The sequence below is a fragment of the Meriones unguiculatus genome, chromosome 18 (assembly GCF_030254825.1).
Source record: "Meriones unguiculatus strain TT.TT164.6M chromosome 18, Bangor_MerUng_6.1, whole genome shotgun sequence".
Classification (NCBI taxonomy): domain Eukaryota; kingdom Metazoa; phylum Chordata; class Mammalia; order Rodentia; family Muridae; genus Meriones; species Meriones unguiculatus.
In genome coordinates, this window is record NC_083365.1 from 49,244,330 (window position 1) to 49,266,046 (window position 21,717).

At 48.3% G+C, this 21,717-nt stretch overlaps 1 protein-coding gene across 1 annotated transcript in view; it reads right to left on the reverse strand.

The window, feature by feature from the left end:
• Positions 1-630: 630 nt before the first annotated feature.
• Lrp4 (LDL receptor related protein 4) overlaps positions 631-21,717 on the reverse strand; it is a 53,031-nt gene continuing 31,944 nt past the window's right edge. The window contains exons 23-38 of the mRNA XM_021640805.2: positions 20,955-21,095; positions 20,612-20,698; positions 20,336-20,507; positions 19,427-19,589; positions 19,096-19,321; positions 18,451-18,754; positions 16,970-17,188; positions 16,669-16,803; positions 15,870-15,978; positions 12,473-12,617; positions 12,090-12,203; positions 11,551-11,686; positions 9,277-9,344; positions 7,814-7,901; positions 5,483-5,624; positions 631-3,044 (exon numbers count right to left, since the gene is read on the reverse strand). Of these exons, the coding sequence (XP_021496480.1) occupies positions 2,712-3,044; positions 5,483-5,624; positions 7,814-7,901; positions 9,277-9,344; positions 11,551-11,686; positions 12,090-12,203; positions 12,473-12,617; positions 15,870-15,978; positions 16,669-16,803; positions 16,970-17,188; positions 18,451-18,754; positions 19,096-19,321; positions 19,427-19,589; positions 20,336-20,507; positions 20,612-20,698; positions 20,955-21,095 (2,582 nt within the window). The 3' untranslated portion in view covers positions 631-2,711. The remainder of the gene's footprint in view (positions 3,045-5,482; positions 5,625-7,813; positions 7,902-9,276; positions 9,345-11,550; positions 11,687-12,089; positions 12,204-12,472; positions 12,618-15,869; positions 15,979-16,668; positions 16,804-16,969; positions 17,189-18,450; positions 18,755-19,095; positions 19,322-19,426; positions 19,590-20,335; positions 20,508-20,611; positions 20,699-20,954; positions 21,096-21,717) is intronic.

The window sequence follows — 21,717 nt, forward strand, 5'->3', positions numbered from 1 at the left end:
TGTGGCTGCCCCAGAGCTCACTCTGTAGACCAGGCTGGCTTTGAACTCACAGAGATCCTTCTGCCTCTGCCTCAAGTGCTGGTATCAAAGTGCTGGGCAGAATGTAGCTTTTTTAAAAAAATGGAGTCTGTACGTGTGTGGTGCTGGAGATGGAGTCCAATTCCCATTCTGGGGTTTTTCACACCAGTTGGGACAGTTTTCGGGGTCACCATCATTGCAAGGCAGAGTCAAGTCCTGTGACATGGGAATCCTCAATGAATAAAAACAGAAATAGTGGATTCATGGTATATGTGCCGTGATGCTGGCTCCTGGAGCCTGGAGCTGTCACTAATGATCATGATTGCGATCCTGTCTGGACAGAACCTCAGGCAGCTTCTACCAACTGTTCAAGATGAAATCTCTGTCATCATCCTCTAGAGGAAACCAGGATGACATGTCAGTAAACTCTCTCATCTTGACCTATGTTCTCAAGATGAGCTAAAACTCCAGCACAAACCTCACACCCTTTATTTCCCCTCGTGGTTCACACATCTCTGAAGATGCTAGAGGCGATGTCCCCAAGTAGGTTTGGGTGTGGGTCTGTCAGATAGTGCAAGCGTAAGATTAGTCATGACTCCAAGCCAGCCAAAGTAATTAAGAAAGCTAAATTTATATTAAATTATCATAAAGCCCTAAAATACTGAACATAGTGGTTAAATAACTCCAGAAAGTCCAACCTCTCCCGTGAGTAATGTTAAAATCATTACACATGAGCATGGGAAAATCACTTCCATTAGTTTAGGACAGAGAGATTTTGCCCTTTTTACAGAGTAAATCAGTGCTCAAATAGATATCTCCTCAAATATGTTTCTACATTCTCAACAGTCCAAGTGCAATGACAACCTTGCCCCTTTCCACTCAGGAGGATGCCACTCTTCCATTTTCTTCCTCCTCCCCAAGCATGAATTTAAAGACCCAAATACTGCTTCATTCAGTGTGAAATGTCCCATTTCCTCTTGGAAGTGGCACTGTGCTTTTCTCAGTTTGTGTACTGGAAAAGGCCTTATTTGGCCTGGCCTGGCTGTGTAGACCCAGATCTGGGCCTAGCTCATGAGAACAAGCCTAATGGTTTGACATCTGTCTCCTGCTCTTATAACTGACCAGAAAAGGTTTGATCTTGTCCTGTTTTTCAAACATACATTTGGCTGCTGATCTTGGAATACCAATACCTATGACAGAAACTTTCCCTAAAAACCCTCCCCTCCATTCTCAGCTCCCATCAGTCTCTCCTGTTGCTTTAGTTTCTAGAGAGAATAGCCTGGACTCCCTCTGGACTGGTCCGTGCTACCTTTTTACTCCTTGCTCACCACTCTACATCTTCATTGGCTCTCCTCATCACTGGACTTCAGAGACAGATGGTGACAGAAGGAAAGCTTTAAAGAGCAAACCTAGACTCCCCTCTCTTAGAAATGAAGCACCAGGATGACATTTTAGGGAAGCACCAAAAGCCTCAGCTTCCCTGGGAGAGAAGCCCTTGGTATAAAGGAGCTTGAAGCAAGTGGTACCACTTTATGTGGGCAGTGGCTGAGAAGAGTTGGCAGATGAGCTGTACCACCCTAGAGCCGCAGGCTGGGTCCATGAACTTGGGTCCCTGAGCACCTGAGAATGAACTCAAGAGGGTCAACCTCACAATACTTCTGAGCCCCTGGGTGTCCTGCGTCTGTCTGGGTGTCTCTGTTTGTTCTTCCTGACCATTTAGGAAATTTTCTAGTCATTCTCTGAAAGGCTGTTACAGAATTGCTTCCCTTAGACTCCCCGAGAATGGGAGAGAGAAGGGCAAAATAGTGAAGCTCAGGTAAGATACTATGCTTGATCTACGCACAGCTTCTTAAACATCTCAGAGGCCTAGTGGCCAAGGCCCACCCAATGTTCATTCAAGCTCACAGCATAGTTAAATGCTTAGGAAGCATACTGGCCAATAGCAGCACCGGGAGGGAGTTCCTATTAGTGAGTTGCCATGACAGGGGTCTCCAGGATCCAAGGCGGAAATGACCCCAGACATTCCAGCAGGAGGAAGAACAGCTTAAGTCAGACCCACACTTCACCTGTATCACAGCTGACAAAGCAGTGACTCCTGGGTGTGGAGACTGTCCACTGCCAGCAATGGACAAGACACTGGGGCTCAAGTGTGCCCCCCCACACAAAAAAAGCTTTTCATAATTACCAACAAATGAGGCTAGAGATTTCCCAAACACCCAGACCAGCTGGGATGGTTCTTCCTTCTTCTCTCAACCTCTATACATTACCTTTTACCTGTGACCTCCACTCCCAGCCCCTGGTAGGCCAGTTTGCAGAGAAGCCATCATGTCAGCTGTGACGGGGAAGTCTTAAGTCATCAATTGCATCGGTGCTGTGGGGCAGGCACAGAGGGTGCCAGAACAAAGGGAGATGGAGCTCTGTGCTGACACAGACTCATGTTGAGCCCAGCTTCCGGGGGCCAAGGATAGAGTGTAAGAGGTGAGGTTCATGGTAAACTCCAGGTCTAAATTCTTGAGATGTGCCCTCATTTCTTGTGGACTCAGGTGAGTAACAGGTTCTATGGGGACTCGGGAGCAGTTTGGGGTGGAGGAGGAAGTTGAGCACATGGGAGGGGGCCTGCTGTTGTGTGAACACAAGGATCAGAAGTCCACAGAGGAGAAGGAACGGGCAGGCAGGGAAGAGGACCTGGGCCTTTAGACCTGGCTCTCTGAGGAGAGCTTGCGTTCGTGTCTCCAGCCCGTGTCCGGCAGAGAGCCCCGTCTTTCTGGAGTGGCCGCCGTGTGAGCGCTGCTGCACTCAGACTGCTCTTCCTGCAGCAGCTGCTCTGTCTCCGTGTCATCGAGGGAGCCAGAGCTGGCCTGGATGGACACCGTGTCTGTCTTCACGCACACATGATCCCGTAGAAGGCCCCCCCTGGAGCTGCGCAGCTGCTTGAGGTCATCCCATTCAGCGTCATCCCCAGAGAGGAGGCAAATTCCCTCTACAATCTTGATCTTCTCCTTGGTGTAGCTGTGGTCAGGTCCACCCTGGGGTGGAGAAGAGAGAAGCATAGTCAGTTGGCATTCTATGAAGGATCGCAGGGTGAGCTGAAAATGGAAGCAGAACTGACCTGAAGGGGCTTAACAAAAACAAAGGGAGGGCAAAATCCCCACAGACTGGTAGAACAGTGTCATCAGAGCAAATATGCAGTCCCACCTAAGGGCAACTGTGATGGTAGTTACATTATCACAGAGGGAGGGGGAAAACCATGGCTGCTGGTCTTACGCTGGCCATTTATTAGCTATGTTATCTGGGCAAACAACCTAACACTTCTAAAACCCAGTCTCCCTATCTGCAGCAAAGGGGAATAACAGCATTTACAAGTCACACCGGTGTTGCAAGAGTTAAACGAGGCAACTCACGGGATGCAACTGTTAGAGCACTGGACACAAGACACACTGAAACATGCCAGCTGTTGTTATATTGTCACCATAGGTTATTAATGGGACAGCATGCCGATACAGGAAATGAAAAGCAACTCAGTATGCATTTATATCATGGGCTAGTCTGTTACATCATCCCTGTGTTTCACTGATGGGGCATCATGCCAATATAAGTAATCAAAAACAACTGGCAAAAACAATTCAGCGAACATGTAGTCAGGATTTTCATATACTAGTTTGCTTTGAATGATCTTTTCAATTGTAGTAATAAGACTTGAGAGGTAAGATTTGGGGAGCGGGTTTAGAAAATTGTTGTTTTCTAGATGTCCATTCACTAAGACCCTGTAACCTGTAACTTTTGGGGAGGACACTCTGCTTCCATGAAGACCATTTCCGAGTGACCTGCATCACCCTAAGGATATAGCTTTAACTTGAGCTCAAGTTTCTTCCTTTATGTACTCTTCAAGGTCAGCCTCATTCCTTACTTGTGGAGGATTCCAATTATTATTCTGCCACCACTAAGGACAAAAGGGCCATTGTAGCTTGGGTTCTGCCCCTGGGTTAGTAGCCTTGCCCATAGTTGTCTCCAACCATTGCTTTCTCCTAGTAACAGTTCAATTCCACAGAGAGTTATTAAGGCCCCACGTTAAGCAGATACTATGCTAGGTGCTTGGTGATGGATGGGCTCCACCTTCTGGGAGTCCCCCAGCCATGGAGAGGCAGAGGTAGTCTGCAAGCACATGGGAAGCCGCCATCACCCAGCAGCCCTCCATGCTCAAGTCAGTGTGAGGTAACATGCAGGCCCACTGAGGGTCCTCATCACAGAAATGCACTGGGTAAGCTGGGGACAGGTGGGGTACATGGCAGCAGGAGTTCTGGAAACACCATTTCCTCTACACACACACAGAGCAACAGGTACCTGAAATCAAGAGGAAATCAGAAGAGAAAGGGTGAAAGGCTATCAGAGGGGTGGAAAAGCTGCTGAGGAAGAAACAGACAACAAAAGGAAAAGGTCACACAGTTTCCTTTTTTTCCCCCCTCTCCTTTTGGTGACAGTCTAGGGCCTTGAACAGGCGATGCTAGGAACTTAAGAACCCTAAAGAGTCTTTCTCAGAATAGAGGTTTCCCATCCCAGAACCATTCGTTTGTAGTAGTCTTGTGAATTATAGTGGCAGCTTTCTAAATATAGGAGTCCCTGGATCCAGAAAGTATAGGATCGTATACTACACTGTATTATAATATAGTATCAATATATAGTATCAACATATACTATATTATTAATATAGTATAGTGTATTAGTGCTAATATAGTATAGCATATACTATATTATATATTAGTCTATAGGATTAGGTCCTACAGGGCTGACCCCTAAACAAGTCAGAGCAGACTAGAAGGATCTTCTTAGGGAATAACTCGATGAAGGTTAGAGGATTTTAGAAAAAACAGGTTCTCCCGGATTAGGAGACTGACAACTCAGACCTCAGATCCCCTGCAGAAAGAGGATTATTTTTCATGCCTAAGTATACAGTAAATAATTTTGCACTGACTTAACAAACCATTTAAAAAATAAAAAACATGCAAATCTTCAGGTTTCTATAAAAATCTCTAAAACCTTAAGAGCAAGGATAAAGAAAAACTGGCCATTCCCAACAACAGGTCCTTGGACCAGAGATTAGAGAGAGAAAAGAGTCCATGAGCTCTTGGGTTTGGGGGTGTTGTCTGGTTCCCTTGCTTCAGAGGTATACAGCCTCAGCACAGAGGAATGACAACCCAAGGAGGAAAGCACCCATAAACCTGGAGAATCTTCGGAGAGAGGCACTTCTCTGCTTTCAGACCTACAACTTATGGCCCTGCTTTTACTAGGGTCCTTCAAGGGTTCCAGATCTCTGCAGAAACTCAAATTACACTCAGCTTTCTGTTCAGTATAATTTAAAAAATGGTAGATGGGACAGCACACTCATCCACTCAGACAATTCAGTCATAATTACTCCCACCCTTTCCCCAAGTTCCAGAAAAACCTAAATAGATATTTCCATTGTTACCTCTTTCTTATAGCACAGTTGGTTATACATGGCTGGTTTGGGAACGGCTTCAATTTTCACTTCCTGGGTGGAGGTTCGATAGGAGGGGTTGCTGTAGGTCAGGTTTCCCATTCCAGGATCTGTGAATTTGGATTTTCTGTGTCTTCAAGAGGAAAAACCAGACAGAAATGAGTTGAGATCTTTATAGGGGTGATACTCGGGGAAGAAGTAACCTACGTGTGGGAAGCAGCCTCTCCATAGAGCCCAGTGACCCTGCCCCCTGGCAGTCACACCCTTCTGAATCCCACCCTTGAGTGTGGGCTGGCACTGGTGACTCACTTCTACTGAACCCATTATGCAAAAGTACTAAAGACTGGATAGCTTCTTTCTTGAGTGGTGCATCCTCCCTCACTCTCTCCCTTTAACTGCCATCTCCTAAGCTGACTTATAGAAAGGTCTACAGCAAGCAACAGATGAGGGTGACCTCCAACCAAAAGCCAGAAGAAGAATTTTGTTTGTTTGTTTTTTCCAGACGGGGTTTCTCTGAGTAGCCTCCGCTGTCCTTGACTCACTTTGTAGACCAGGCTAGCCTCGAGCTCACAGAGATCCTCTTGCCTCTGCCTCCTGAGTTCTGGGATTACAGGTGTGCAGCACCATGCCCTGCTTCCTGCCAATAATTATTTGAGTAAGTTTGGGAGGATTTTTTTCCCCAGTCTAGCCTTGAGATGAGCCCATAGCTCTGGCTGTTACTTGGACTGCAATCCACGTGAGACCTCGAAGCAGACCACATAGCGCAGCTGCCTCCAGAGCGCTGAGCCACATGAACTGTGAGGCCATGAATGGGTATGTCGTTAACTGACCACCCTTTTGGGTGACTTGTTTTGCCGGAGATGGATCTTTGTTCTAACCCACCTCGGTGGTTTACCAGCTAGACTGTTGCTACACATAATCTAATCCTCCTGAAGCTCAGATCCTTGTACAGGGAGGTGTAATACTCTGTTACTGGGCATGCTGGCTAGATTTATGCCCACGCTATGATCGGGAAGGGGGGAACCTCAGTTGACAAAATGTATCATTAGCAGTCGTTCTCAATCTGTGGGTGTCAACCCCTTTAGGGGTCACATAGCAGATATTTCCGCATTTCAGATATTTACATTACGATTCATAATAGTAGCAAAATTACAGTTATGAAGTAGCAACATAATTTTATGATTAGGGTCACCACCACAACATGAGGAACTGTATGAAAGGGTCACGGCCTTAGGAAGGTTGAGAGCCACTGTCTACAGGGTTGCTCTGTAAACAGGCAGGCCTGTAGGGCATTCTCTTAATTAGTGATTGAGGTAGGAGGGCCCAGCCCATCGTGGGTGGTGGGTGGGGACACCCCTGGCCTGGTGGTCTGAGTTTTATAAAAAAGCGTGCTGAAAGTTGGGTGTCCAGGTGGGCACCTTTAATCCCAGCGCTCCAGAGGCAGAGACAGATGGACCCCTGAGTTGTTGGCCAGCCTGGTCTACAGAGCAAGTTCAAGGACAGCCAGGTCTACCCAGAGAAACCCTGTCTTGGAAAGTAAACAAAACAAACAAACAGAGAAAGCAGGCTGAGCAAGCCATGAGAAGCAAGCCAGGAAGCAGCACCTCTCCATGGCCTCTGCATTAGCTCCAACCCCCGAGCTCCTGCCTTGTTAAAAGTTTCTGCCCTGACTTTGATGATAACAGTGATGTGGAATCAAAATAAGCCCTTTCTTCCCCAAGTTTTTGGTCACTGTGTTTCATTACAGCAATAGAAACTAAGATACCACGTTAGGGCACTGGTACTTTCCCACTAAAAGGCAAGTGGTATTATTATTATTATTATTATTATTATTATCATCAGCAGCAGCAGCAGCGGCAGCGGCAGTGACAGTGGTGGCAACAAAATCCAGATTTTTTGTTGTTGTTGTTTGCAATGTTTAAAGTACTGGGAAGAAAATATAATGAAAAAGGCAAATAAAAGATCCTAATTGAAATGACACATTGTGCCTTTTTAAAGTGATTTCTAGCAGGCAATGCCAAGTCAGCCATATTGGGGCAAAAGGTTGTGCTTCTGTGAAGGGAAGACCACTTCTAAATCTAAAGGTTTGAGGTAGAGAAGAGTACAGAAAACCTCTATCAACCCATAAGGAAACTGCGAGGTTATGACAGAAGAAGAACAGCAATTTGGTTTCTACTCTCTCTTTCTGCTACTCCAGCCGGAGGCTCACTGGTGAAAGTAGGCTATGTGGAGGAGCATTCAGCAAACTGAAGCTTCAAGAGAACCCAGCTAGGCTAACAGGGACCAAAGAACATGCCACCCACGCAGCAAAGCTGAGGTTACCTGTACAGCATCAAAGCTGCAATCACCAACAAAATCAGCAGGACACTGAGGAGTCCACCGATGGCATAGCCGACGTGAAGTCCTTCACCTAGGAGAAGGCAGAGATGCTAGGCAAGGACTGTGACTACCGTCTAGCTGCCATTGGTATGAGGGTGCCTTTTTATGGTGGAGAGCTGCTTATTGTCTGAGGATGGCGAAGGGTCACAGAGGCAAGGGAGCAGGAGACACATGGGAGCATCTCCAATACCAGTCCAACCACTTACGATGTGACATAGGGCAAGACGTTTAACCTCAAAGCGTCCATCTTCTCATTAGTTAAACAAAAGTGAACCAGAGGGCCAGTGGAAATTAAATGACAGTACATATCGCATACATATATAGCAGCCGCCTCCAAGTCATGATTTCTCTTTCTGTCATTCTAGTCACTCATCGTCAATGACAGCCTGAAAATGTTAACTATATTACAATGAGAAATTAAAATATTTAGAGAAAAGAGCAACGATATATAACTTTAACATAGTAGGTCGTTATAATTGTTTCATCACAGTCTTAGCCACTGTGGCCGATACCTCACTTGGCCTAATTTAGAAAGCAAACGTTACCGTAGTTCTTGTCTGCATAGTGGGGAAAACACAGTGGGGTACGGTTCAGTACTATCTGAGGTTTCAGGTTTCATTGGTGGGTTTAGAATGCATCTTCCATTGATAAGGAGGATGTGTTTGCTGTGGGTGTTTGTTTGTTTTTTTAACTTGACACAGGCTAAAGTCTTTTAAGAAGACGCCCCAGCTAGGCACACTTGAGAATATGCCCCCACTAGCAGATTGGCCTGTGAGCATTTTCTTGATTAAAGATTGATTTGGTTGAGCCTATTCCATGGGGAAGGCAGTCCCACCTCTGGGCAGGCAGTCCTGACAAAGGATGTATCTATAGAGGAAGCAGGCTGGGAGGGCCATGACAAGCAAGCCTGTAAGCAGTACTCCTCCATGGCTTCTTCAGCTCCTGCCCTGACTTCCTTCAGTGATGGAGTGTGACCTGAGTACCGTCGGATGAAATAAACCATTTCCTCCCCAAGCTGCTCTTGCTCATGGTCTCTGTTCTAGCAATAGAAACCCTAACAAAGACAGGAACCATGGTACTCACACACACATGCAATGCGTAGCAAATGCCTGGTAGGTACACCATAAGTGGTGACTCTTAGAATTATTATTTCTGTGGATTTAGATTTCATCAACCCTGTAAGACTCACAGAAGCTAGTAAAGAAATGAGTGAAGGCTTAAGGCCATATAAAGCCAGCTGTGGTGATGTTGCCATATCATGCAGAGTCTCAGTGCTTGGAATACAAGGAGCAGAGAGATTGAGAGTTTGAGGTCATCATGGCCTATGTGTTAATAAATAATCTGTTTCAAAAACAGAAGAGCAGAAGAGTCTTCTTTTCCACAACAGTTCTATCCTCAGGACCTACCTGGAGCAGCAGGCACAGCCTCATTGGAATGTACACAGAGGCCCAGTTGGGCATCCCTTTCAGAGCATCTGTGGGGAGTGAAAAAAGAGACATGAAGCCTTATACTCAAAAGAGGTCCTCACCCTCTTCCAGGGAAGGAGGAAAGGGCTGTGAATAGGGCTTCCAGGCCTGAAAGAATTTATCCAGGGGTCAGGGAGATGGCTCAGCTGGTAAAAGTGCCTGCTGCCAAGCCTGATGACCTGAATTTGATTCCTGGAATCCACAAGGTAGAAGAAGAGAACCAACTCCTACAACTTGTCCTCTGACTTCCACAAGTGCCCCGCCCCCAAATATTAAACCAGACATAGCGGCACAGGCCTTTAATCCCAGCACTTGGGAGGCAGAAGTAGTTGATGCTCAACCAAGCAAATCTGACTGGTTATTCTTCCCGTCATTCTTTCACAAGGGAATAAGCAAGACCTCCAGAGGAAGTGCTCAGCTGTTGACTTGCAGTGTTTGGAAGGTAACTCTGGAATGTTATGGCAAGCACTTGGAGGCACCTGCCAACAGCCTCAAGAAAACCCCTATAGACAGCAGAAGAGCATTTGAAACCAAGATACAAGGAATCTTCAATTCAAACTCCACTGGGAAAAGTCTGAGGAAAGCAAGCATTGAGGCTGTGATCCCAGCACCTGAAGGAACCTGAGGGCAGCCTAAGCTACAAAGTGTCCCTATCTGAAAAGAAAGAAAAAAAGTTCAGGTGGAATGAGGGGGGGTGTATAGGATCAATGTATATATTATAAATTTGTTAAAGAATAGGTAAAAAAAAATGAAAATGCTTGTTATGTTTGTTATTTTTTTTCTTCTTCAATTGTAGGGCATAAGTACACAAAAATGTCATATTTGTGAAAACAACAGACATTCTAAAGAAAATTTAAGATTAAAAATGATGTATAAACACGTTTAATCCCGGCACTCAGGGAGGCAAAAGCAAGCGGATGTCTGTGAACTCGAGGCTGCCCAGTCTACAAAGTGAGTCCAGGACGGTCAAGGCTACACAGGGAAACCCTGTCTCAAAAAACAAAACAAAACAAGATGACGGATAACATTTCAAAGTTAGTCAGAAAGGCACATGTTCACACTTGGATGTTTGCTTTCTTTACAAACTACACAAAATGCAGAGAGTAGAGCACACAGCATTTGCACTCGACCATGTGCCAACCTTGGCACTTTGGGGACCCTGAGTTTAGAGTACTTATTTTGGAGTCATTGTTTCTGCTTTCAGAACGGAAACCAGGTCAAATACCTTTTAAACTACAGTTTGCTAGTATGTTAAATTGAATGAAATCTATCTTATGCTTGATTTGAAGACTATGTCTGGTTTATATTTGCTTATTTGATAATGGTGTATGTGTGTGTGTGTGTGTGTGTGTGTGTTGTGTATGCACCTGCCTACACGTATATTGTGAGTGCTGGGATCATTATAAGCTGAGGCTATCACACCAAAGTTATGAAGTAGTATGGAATGCAGACACTACTGTAGGACAAACACTAATCCTAAGCCCGTGACATGGGAGCAAAGACAGACAGAACGCATGAAGGAGCTCCTCCCTAGTGGTTTCTTTATAAAGCTGTTTTTAGGCAGTTTTCTCTCAGAAATTAAAAAGAGCATCAGGGACTGGGAGATGCTCTGGGAGTGGCTAAGAGCACTTGCTATGTGTAAGATCCAAGTGTGGATCTCTAGCACAGTACAAACCTGGGCATGGTTACATGTGCCTGTAACACTACCAACCGGGAGCACATACAGGAGAGTCGCCAGTCACCAGCCTAGCCAAATACAGTGAGCTCCAGGTTAAGTGAGAGACCCTGCCTGTCTAAGGGAATAGAAATAGAGGGTAACTAATTCCCCCTCTCTCTTCTACAGGTGCACAAATGGCTATGTGGGTGTGCTCTCATGAACACACATACACACAAATAAATCGTTTGCAGCAATCTACAATTCTAAATATCATCCCACATCCCACACAATAGGGACTGGTGGTTCCCATCTGCCAGATTATAAAGCTAGGACAATGCTCATTTTCTTTTTTGTTTTTCGGGACAGGGTTTCTCTGCATAGCCTTGGCTGGCCTTGCCTCATTTTGTAGACCAGGCTGGCCTCGAACTCAGAGATTGGCCTGCCTCTGCCTCCCTGAGTGCTGGTGTGTGGCACCAAGCCCAGCAGACAATGCTCCTCTACTAGTAGGGCATTGTGATCCGAATCCAGACCCTCAGTCCTGTATTGACCCCACTCACCTTCCTTCCGCCCCCTCCAGGGACGAACGGGTCCTGGTAGTAGGAGAATGCAAGGTGGTGGGCAGTGTGTTGGGTAGCACTGGGCTGTTTTCACTCATGCTGGTAGCTCTGGGAGCAGGAGGCGCTAGACCAGGGACTGGAGAGAAAAGAGGATTAGAATGGGCTGCTAGAAACGCCTATATGGTTCAGGAGCGGCGGCCAGAAGTCTTGACGGAACATCTCAGCTGCCCTGACTTCGGGCGCTCTCACTTACTGCTATAAATTTAAAAGGGATTTAGATTTAGTATTAGTGATTCTAGATAAAACCACTGGCTTGAAAAGATGAGGGACTGAAATGATAGAGATGACGATCCCCAGCAAGACAGGAGTCCAGAGTTCTGTTTTAATAAATGCCAGAAGCCAGAGCTTTAAGAGGCCCAAGTATACACCTCACTTACACTATGCCCCTATGATGCTTCCTAAAAGGACAGAGTTGAGGCTGCCATCCCCTCCCTTTTCAAGGGCTCTGTTGTTCCAAGAAGCCAGTCTATCCAACTCACCGAGGGAGCAGGGCCGACTGTCTGGCTCATCAGGACAAGCACACACGAAGTCAGAGGCTCTGGCAAAGCACAGGTGGGTACAGCCTCCATTGTTCACACCACAGGCATTGGTCCCTGGAGGCAGAGCAGATGTGTCTGGTCCCAGGCGGAACAGGGCCTCCCAGTTTCCTGCTTCTCAAAAGGGAGGAAACCCAGGGCTTCCCACCCCCAGGACAGCAGGGCAGGAAATGGATCACCCACGAAGGATGCAGAGGCCTAAGAACTCAAACATGAACCAAAAGGTTTTCCTGTGGCTCTAATTATGCTGGCCGGTGGCAGTCCTGGGGGTGACCAGAGCCAGACCCACTGGTTGGGAGGAAAGGGGCTCAGTCGTGGGAGCCCACCTGTCTGCCGCTGAGGAGACACCACGATGATGTCCATGAGTCCCTCCACGTTGGCCAGCACTGTCTCCTTGTTGCGGCCCGAGTACTTGTCGACGCGCTGGATGGATTTGGTCTGCCAGTCTGTCCAGTAGATCCACCTGTCCTGCTACTCAATAAGGAACCCAAAAGAAGTGTTCAGCAGTCAGACCCCAGGGCTGCTTCTGTGCCACAATGTGTGCTAGCCCTCTTCTGTCTTTGACCCCCCCGTCTCTTCTGTGCACCCCCGGATATTACTTATTAAGTCACTCCGGATTTATAGACTGCGTTCTGCCCTCCATGTTGTTCTGCATCATGCAGCCCCTCCCACGCGCAGTTCTGACACTCAGTTGAAACTTGTATTTCTATCTCTTCCACCCTACTCGGGTTTGTTGTTGTTTGTTTATCTGCTTTGTGTTTGTTTATTGAGGAAGGGTCTCATGTAGCCCAGGTTGGTCTCGAACTTGCTTCGTCGCTGAGGATGGCTTTGAACTCCTAATCCTCCTGCCTCCACCTCCCAAGTCCTAGAATTATAGGCACACCTCACCATGCCTAGCTCTGTTTTGTTTTGACAGTCTTGCTATGTAGCCCAGGTTAGCCTGGAACTCACTGTGTGGCTCAGGCAGGCCTCACACTCAAGAACCTATTGGCTCTTCCTCCCAAGTGTGAGAGTTACAGCCATATTCTCCAGCCCCAGTCTAAGTTATTCCTTCAAGAATGCGCTTGGTTCACCTTTGAGTCTGTAGCACCTATACTGAGTCCTCCGTTAGATGAATGAACAGTTCACTACCCAGCAAGTAGGAATCCAGAGGTTCATTTCAGCCTTTGCTGCTTTGGCCTGTTTGTTCAGAACCCTGGCTCATAGCCTCTGCTTATTTCTGTGGAGAGCTTCCTACTATGAGCTGGTCGTGAGATTCTCAGCTACGGGTGAGAGGGGAAATGAAAGTTTTATTCTTCTCCTTTTTGGTGGCAGAATGTTAGAAATTCTGGTGGACGTTTGTAGATTGAGAAAATATATTCAGCATTAGCTAGCATCAGGTAAATCTAGACAAAACCTTTCTGGCTGATAAAAATCAAACACACAGTACAGGGCAGGGGATGCAGCTCTGTGGCAGAGTGCTACGGGTTCAGTCTTTGGCATCAAAAAGAAACAATGCTGCTCCTCGCCTGGGTAGCATGGTAGAGCTGACCCTGGTGGCTGGGGGAATGGGTGAGCTGGCCCCATCTCTTTTGTGCTGTGAGGTGGCATGGGTAGGGGAGAGATGCCTCCTCCCCTTTGCCTCTCATCAGGTGGGACAGGTGGGAGAGTTGGCCCTGCGGTAATGAGATCAAGAGAGCTGGCCCCACCCCTTGCTGGCTAAAGCTTTGGGTGAGCTAGCTAGCTGGGGCAGTGCTGAAGAGCTGGCCCTGGTGGCATGGGTGTGGGAGGGCTGGCAGGCTGACCAACTCAGCTACCACCCAGGCCCAGATTCAGAACTGGCCCACCCCAACTTCTACCCCATTTATGAAATGCTGGGGGTAACAAAGGGCCCAGTCAAGCTACAGAAGCTCCATGACACAGAAACAGGATATGTGAGAGGAGTCCCCATGAGGAACCATTATTGATAGTGTAGCAGGAACTAGAAGCCTCAGTGACTCATTGCAAAGAACATTTGAAAGAAGTATGGACAAAAGGGGACATATTGTGACACACTGTAGTTCCATGACAAGATTTTTTTTTCTTTTGTAGGGGAGATTGCAAGGCAAAGAGCAGATATGACCAGACAGAGAGACGAGTGGGATTTGAGTGAATGATGTGAAATTCACAAAGAATTAATAAAAAGTTTAAAAAACAAAACAAAACAACAAACAAAAAACAGCTGGGCATGGTGGTGCACACCTTTGATCCCAGCACTTTGGAGGCAGAGGCAGGTGTTTGAGGTCAGCCTGGTCTACAAAGCAAGTCCAGGACAGCTAGGGGTACACAGAGAAACTTTGTCTCAAAACAAAAGCAAAAAAACAAAACAAAAGAAAACAAAAACAAACAAAAAACCCCAAACAAACAAACCAAACCAAACAAAACAAAACCAAAAACCAAACAAAAACAACAACAATGCAGACTGCATGGTGTTTGCCAAGTAGGGCGACATTTAAGTGTCTGAGAATCTGTCTTAGACTCAAGTCTTCTTTATTCCATCCCAAATCATCTTTTCCTTTCTTCCTTTCCTTTTTTTTTTTCCTCTCTTTGAGACAGGATCTCATAGAGCCCAGATTGGCCTCAAGCTGGCCATGTAGCTGAGGATAACCTTGAATCTTCCTGTCTGCACTTCCTAATTGCTGGAATCACGCCACAGGGTTTCCTCAGGACACTCTACTGTGTCCCAAGTTCCCCCAAATAAGGCTAACAAGAAATACTGAAATAGTTACACATTCTCTTTTTCGATTTGAGATAGGGCCTTATCATGTATCCTCTGCTAGCTTGGACCAGCCTGGCCTTGAACTCACAGAGATCCACCTGCCTCTATAAGCCACCTCTCCTGGCCTGATGGAATTTAGATCACCATGGAAACAAACTTCAGGGCATGCCAGGGAGGTTGCTAGAGTAAGTTAATAAAGATAGGAAGACTCACTGTAAATATGACTGGGCTGGGGTCCTGGACTGAATGAAAAGGAGAAGGAAAGCTGGGCACAGCAGCCATCAGTGTGTGTCTCCTGACTGCAGGTCAACTGTGACCAGCTGCCTCCTGTGCCTGCCACCAGGACTTCGGCTATGACAGACTGAACTTTTAAACTGTGAGCTAATAAACTGTGAGCCGAAGTAAACCTCCCTTCCTTAATTTGCTCTTGTCAGGTGTTTGGCCACGGCCATCAGTGAGGAACTAAACGTACTGCACTTAGTGTTGACTGCATGCTATGTCCTGTGCTGACACCAAGTACACACTTCCAGAGGATGGTGTAATCACTAAACCAGTTGGCTTTATGGGTAACTACAACTTACACAGGTTCTGCATCTTTCAAAGCTACCCAGTTCTTTACTTAGGTAGGCTTCAAGCTCACTCTGAAGGCACTCAAACCCTCACCACATAGCTGGCCGCCTCAAACCTCCCGCCTTTAGCCATTCTAGCCAGCTTTTACCAAGTGAGCTAAGAGCACAGCAGTATGACCAACAGGGGGATTTATCAAAATTGCATGTTCCTGGGCTCAGTCATCACGAAGCAACTTCTCTCTAGCCAGGGCCCTGGAACTTGCATTTTTAACACAGCCGAGTCTGTGCTCCTCTGCTTGAGGGCCGTGCCTTCAAACATGGAAGCGCTGGGCCGGGACAGCAGAGCACTCAGTGGCTTAGAATCCCTGGAAACACCCGAGTCAGGGAGGCGTAGTTACCTCTCTCCCGAGCCAGTACCTGAGTGAGGGCAAAGGGGTGGGACACGTGGCTGACCAAGACCTGCCGCAGCTTCCCACTGAGGTCGGCACTCTCGATCCGATCCAGATGCGCGTCTACCCAGTAGATTCTGCAAAGGAAAAGAGAAGGGTAGCAGACATCGGCAGGGAGCCCAGCTCTTCCCGCGCCCAACAGGCAGGTGCTGTGCAGCCAGGAGACACTCCTGATGAGTCCCACTCACAAGCAGGGAGGCCAGAGACGCACAACCTAGGTGCCGTCCACAGCCTTTCCCTTGGCAACTTGACCTCCTGGGTCCTATCCAGAAAGCTAAACCCACATGGTTATAAATGGTCTTCAAAAAGAGCTCAGGCTGTGTAGCCCCAACCAAGGTTAAAAGAAGAGGCCACCCTACCAACTCTCCAGGTGGCCTTAATTCTTCTGCTTTGGGGACTGGAAGGAGAAGTCACCCTCCTCCGCCCGTCATACTTTCTTTCTAATCTAGAGAGGAGTTGCCAATTCCGGAGCCTGTTGCTTCCTCAGATAAGCAACAAATCTAAGAACCTAAGTGGATGTGGGAAAATAGGACACACTCTGTCTGCTAAAGGTCCTCAGAGCTTGTAAACCAGGGAGATGAAACCCAGTTGAGAGCCCAGGGCTGGATTCGGCAGTTCCTGTGCTCACTGGATTGTCTTGCCCTTTGAATCGTTTTCTCTTCCTCATCTACCAAGGGGCTTTCCATCTTTTCTTTTCCCCATGCCAATCTCTGTCCTCTCCTCGGCCCACCCCATTTCCAGGAGGCCGTTTGGGATGGGGTTATCACCTGCGGGTGTCATAGTCCAAGGTAAGGCCGTTGGGCCAGCCTAGATCTGTGTTGATGAGGACCTTCCGCTCAGAACCATCCAGGTTTGCCCGCTCAATCTTGGCAATGTGGCCCCAGTCTGTCCAGAAGAGGTACCTAAGACACAATAGTGCCACTGTCACAAAGCATGGGGATATGATGCCAAAAGGCTGACAGAACCTAGCGGCTCCACCAATCCATTCATCTGCCAGCACCTTCCAGGAGCTTCTCTTCCAGCAGGACCCTCTAGCCTGGATCTCTTTCTTGCTAGTCACAAACTTACCCCTTTCTGGGGAAAACAGCAATGGCCCGGGGCTCGTCTAGACTGTTGTCGATCAGCACTTTGCGACAGGAACCATCTAGGCGAGATGCTTCGATGGTATTTCGGCCCGTGTCTGTCCAATACAGGTTTCTGGCAACCCAGTCCACCGCCAGCCCATCAGTGGTCTTCAGCCCATGCCCAATAACAGTCTCCATGTTGCTGCCATTCAGGTCTGCTCGCCTTGGAGACAACACAGGGTTGCCTGAGTAACCAGACCAACCAGGAGTGATACCCTGAAACTTACCGTAAGCTGCATAGAGACCTCAGTGTCCAGCATGATAGGTGCTCAATACATGTAGAATGAATGAGAGTGAATTCTTAGAGTGTTTCCCGTAAACCGGAAGTGATAGAGGGTTTGGGTACGTAGTTTGCCATGGGACAATTTAGTGGCAGAGTACTGGCCCTGGGTTCAGTCTCTAGCACAAAGGGAAGCGAAGACAGAAAGGAAAGGTTTGCTGAAACCAAGCTGTGCTTTTAGACAGAAACCAGTGCACCAATGCATCATGTGTGTCGCGGTCACCTGCAGCATGTCTCTAACCTGTACATGCCACAAGAGATCCCAACACACGCTCAGGAGAACAAAGGCAAAGATGTCTATGGCCCATCTCAGAATTTCTGCCATGGCAAATCACTTGTATCGGCGTGACATCATATTCTTGAGTTGTGTTGAAATAAGCAATATAAAGAATAATAAAAATAATAGCCAAAAAAAATCCCTCAGAACAACCTTGTAAAGCAATACAAAACTTACTACTGGGCTAAGGATTCTGTACTGTAATATAGATTCCAACTTTTCATCTGCCTTAGGGGGTTTTTTAGAGTCCCCTCCGGGCCTGGCTCTAAGTGTGAAAGCACCAGGTCCCCAACTTGACATCATATTTATTTGTTTAATATACCAGGTATCCACGTGTGTTTGAGATGGAATCTCACGTAGCTTAGGTCTTAGCTAACTCATTATATAGCCAAAGATAGCCTTGAACTTCTGATCTTTTTGCCACTTCAGGCAGTGCTGAGACTCAAACCCAGAGCTTTGTGCATACGAGGCAAGCACTGTATAAACTGAGCTACATCCTGTTTATTGTTTTCGAGACAGGAGACTGCCGCATTGCCCAGGCTCCATCTCACCGTTTTCCTGCCTCAGCCTCCTGAGTGCTGAGGTTCCAGGGGGGACCCACTGCATCCAGCCCTGTTTTTATTTCTTGAGACTGGACCTGGCCCAAGTTGGGCTCTGACTACCGATCTTCCAGCCTCAGCCTCCTGAGTGGCCTTACAATCACTCAGCCAACAAACAAGCAGTGGCAGCTGCTGTGACGTGGTCGGGACTCCAACTCCACACTCAGACCAAGTCATCCAGTCATCTAGCTGTCAACAGAGAATGAACCTCGCACACGACCGCTCGGAGTCAGGCCTGTGGCCCAGGCTGGTTTCAGCGCCACCGATACCTGATAACATCCAGGAACACGTCTGTGTAGTAAACCTTCCCATCCACACTGTCATAGTCTAGGGAGATGACGTTGTTGAGCCCGGGGACAGGAACGTGCACATCTGTGTGGTCATCAGTGTCCAGCGATATGCGGCGAATGGAGCCTCGGCTAGAGAAGAGCAGGTAGGTCTCCGGAGAGGGGTCACAGGTCTTCCCGTCCCGCCTCAGCTGGATGCCAGTGGGGCAGGCACAGGAGAAACCAGAAGGCCGAGGTAAACAGAGGTGGGAACAGCCACCGTTCCTCGAGCCACACTTATTAAAACCTGGTGAGAGAGGAGCATCAAGCTTTCACGCCCAGTCTGGGAGGCTGGGAGACTCTCCTAAAGGACCTAGTTTCTTATGGCTAACTAGCGGCTGCTCTTAGCGACAAGATGCAGTGTTTGGCAGAAGGGAGCAAGTGTCTCCGAGAATGCTTCGGAGAGAGCAGGATCCTAGACCTGTGGTACCAGCCATACCTAGAAGGACAAAAGACCTAGCCTGGAAGTGGGACTCAGGAAGTCTCTCTGATTGTAAGTAACTCTGCCCTGGCTATATCCTGCTGTTGCGATCGCCCCAGAAATCCAGAGGCCCCGACTCTGGGCCTCCTCACCCAGGGTCTTCTCACCCAGTGGCTGTGACCGGTCAATGGCTTGGATGTCCATGAGGCCTGGCAGGTTGGACCTCACGAGGATGACATTGCTGCCAGTGCTCTTGTCGGCCCGGTGGATGCTACGGGTCTGCCAGTCGGTCCAGTAGATGTAGGAGCCAAGCAGAGTGAGGCCATAGGGGTGCTGTACCGGCGACACCAGTGTATGCCGATTGGCACCATTCAGGTCGGCCACCTCAATTCTCTGTGGAGGTTGTGGGGAGGTGGCTATTAGGGCACCAGGAACTTTTTCCCAAACAGATCTCTTCCACCTCCCCAGGCTTCTGGGAAGCAGGGCCAGGGCTCTCACCTCAGTATGGGCATCAGCCCACAGCAACTGGGAGCTGGCCTTGTCCACAGTCAGTCCATTAGGCCACCCTAGGTTGTTGCTGATGAGCACAGTACGGTCTGAACCATCCATTCCAGACCGCTCTAACTTGGCATTCTCCCCCCAGTCCGTCCAGTACATGAACCTGGCGGAGGAGGCACAGCGGCTGGTTATTCTAATAGCTCCTGCATACTGTGAACACGTGCAGTACATCACACATGCCGTGCGTTCCTACCAGTAGGCCAAACACTTCACACGCATGATCTCAGTCCTCCAAAGGGTGAGTGACGAGGTATGCATTTTTCCCGTCACCCTTACTTGACAAGGAAGAAAGCTGAGAAGGGTCAGAGGCTTTAGATCCAAAGCAAGGAAGCTAATACACGTGAAGGAATTTAAACCTTGGTCTTTGTGTGTGCGCACTTGTGCATGCAGTGGGACTTGAGGGCAGAGGTAGGGTGATCTTCACTCACTCTCTTCCTTATTTTCTTTCTGAGATAGGCTCTATCACTGATGCAGCAAGACTAGCTCCAGGGGCTCTCCTGTTTCTGCCTCCCTAGTACTAGATTCATAGGCACATGTCACTGTACTTGGCTCTTTATGTGGGTACTGGGATTCCAAACTCAGGTCTTCAAGCACTTTCCTAACTGATGGACTCCCCAGCCCTTGAGTCCTGTCTTCTGACAGCTCACGCTTTAAAGCTGTATACTATGCTGACACAATGAAAGAAGCTGCGAGGGAGTGGAACAGTCCTGGGTCAGGGGTTAGCCCACAGTGACCTCCAGGGTTCACAGCGCTCCTGTAACACATTTTCCACCGGGCACCTTCACCTAGCCACAGTCCCAGCCAAGTCTGGTCCACTCAGCTATCCAGAGCGAGAAAGCTGGCTCTCACCCCACTTCGTGGTATAGCACAATGGCCCGGGGACTGTCAAGGTTCTGCCACACCAACACTTTCCGCATAGACCCATCCAGGTTGCCGACTTCAATCCGATTCGTCCCCGTGTCCGTCCAGTACACTTTCCGGCCGACAGCATCCACTGCAAGTCCATCCGTGGTCTGCAAGCCTGCGGGATGTCAGAGGAGCACGCTGACTCCTGCCTGAAGGCAGATGGGGTATCTCCCAGCTCTTAGCCAGATAGGTGGTCCTTGGGTGGGGAGGAAGGCTCACCTGTAGTGATGATGTCCTCATGCTGAGAGCCATCCAGGCTGGCACGGCTGATCCTGTGCAGCGTGCTGTCAGACCAGTACACTTTTCCTGAGAGGAAAGGCTGGACTCAACCCAGGTCCTGCCTGCCCACAGTGGCACCCACAACTGATTCAGAGCCCGAGACATCAGGACATAACAAAGAGCCCTATTGTCCCTGACAGGGGAACTCCATGGAGTGGAGGAGTCATAGCAGGACAGCTCTTGGCAACGACAGAAAGAGCAGACGGCAAAGGTGAGAGGAGGGAGGGAAAGCAATGGCTTCTGACCGGATACAGAGATGTAGGTGGGAAGGGTCGTCACAGACCTTCCAGAGGGTCCACGCCAATGGCGATGGTGTTCTTCATGGTCACGTTGATTGGGACCACCACGTCAGCAAAGTAAGGGATGTCCAAGGAGACCATGCGGACATCAATCCTCCTGGCGAAGATGAGGAAACTGTTCATGCCTGCCCAGGTGGAGAGAGGAGGAGGAAGGACAGTCACTCTAACAGAGACACTAAGAGAATTTGGAGGCAGGCCGACTGCAACCCGGGGCCTGATACTGTTGGTCTGGCAACAGTCCAGCAAATTCCTGAAATTATTTGAGCCTCAGTTTTCCATTCTATACAGTGGGGGTAATAACAGGATGACCATGAGAATTAAAAGAAAGAAGTTGCACACACAGAGTACCGAGTGTTAGGCTTCGCACATGTGCAGAAATGGCACCTCCCTTTTGGGGGTAGGAGAGCTTGAGAAGGGGTCTCATATGGCCTAGGCTGGCCGAGACCTCATTGTAGAGAAGAGTGTTTAACTCCTGATCCCCCAAGTGCTGGTGTCACACGTGTGTACCACCATGCTCAGCTCACCTCTCGTTTATAACACAGAGGGAGGCAAGATGGCTCAGTGGGTGAGGTCACTTGCCACCAGATCTACTGACCTGGGTTCAGCCCCCAGGGCCTGTGTAGTGGAAGGAGAAAACAGACCACCTGGAGTTCTTCTCTGACTCCCACACCCATACACATAAAGTTAAAAGACGTGGAGCAGAGCCGTATTAGAGCAGACAGGGTGCATCTTTGTGGAGTGTCTTGT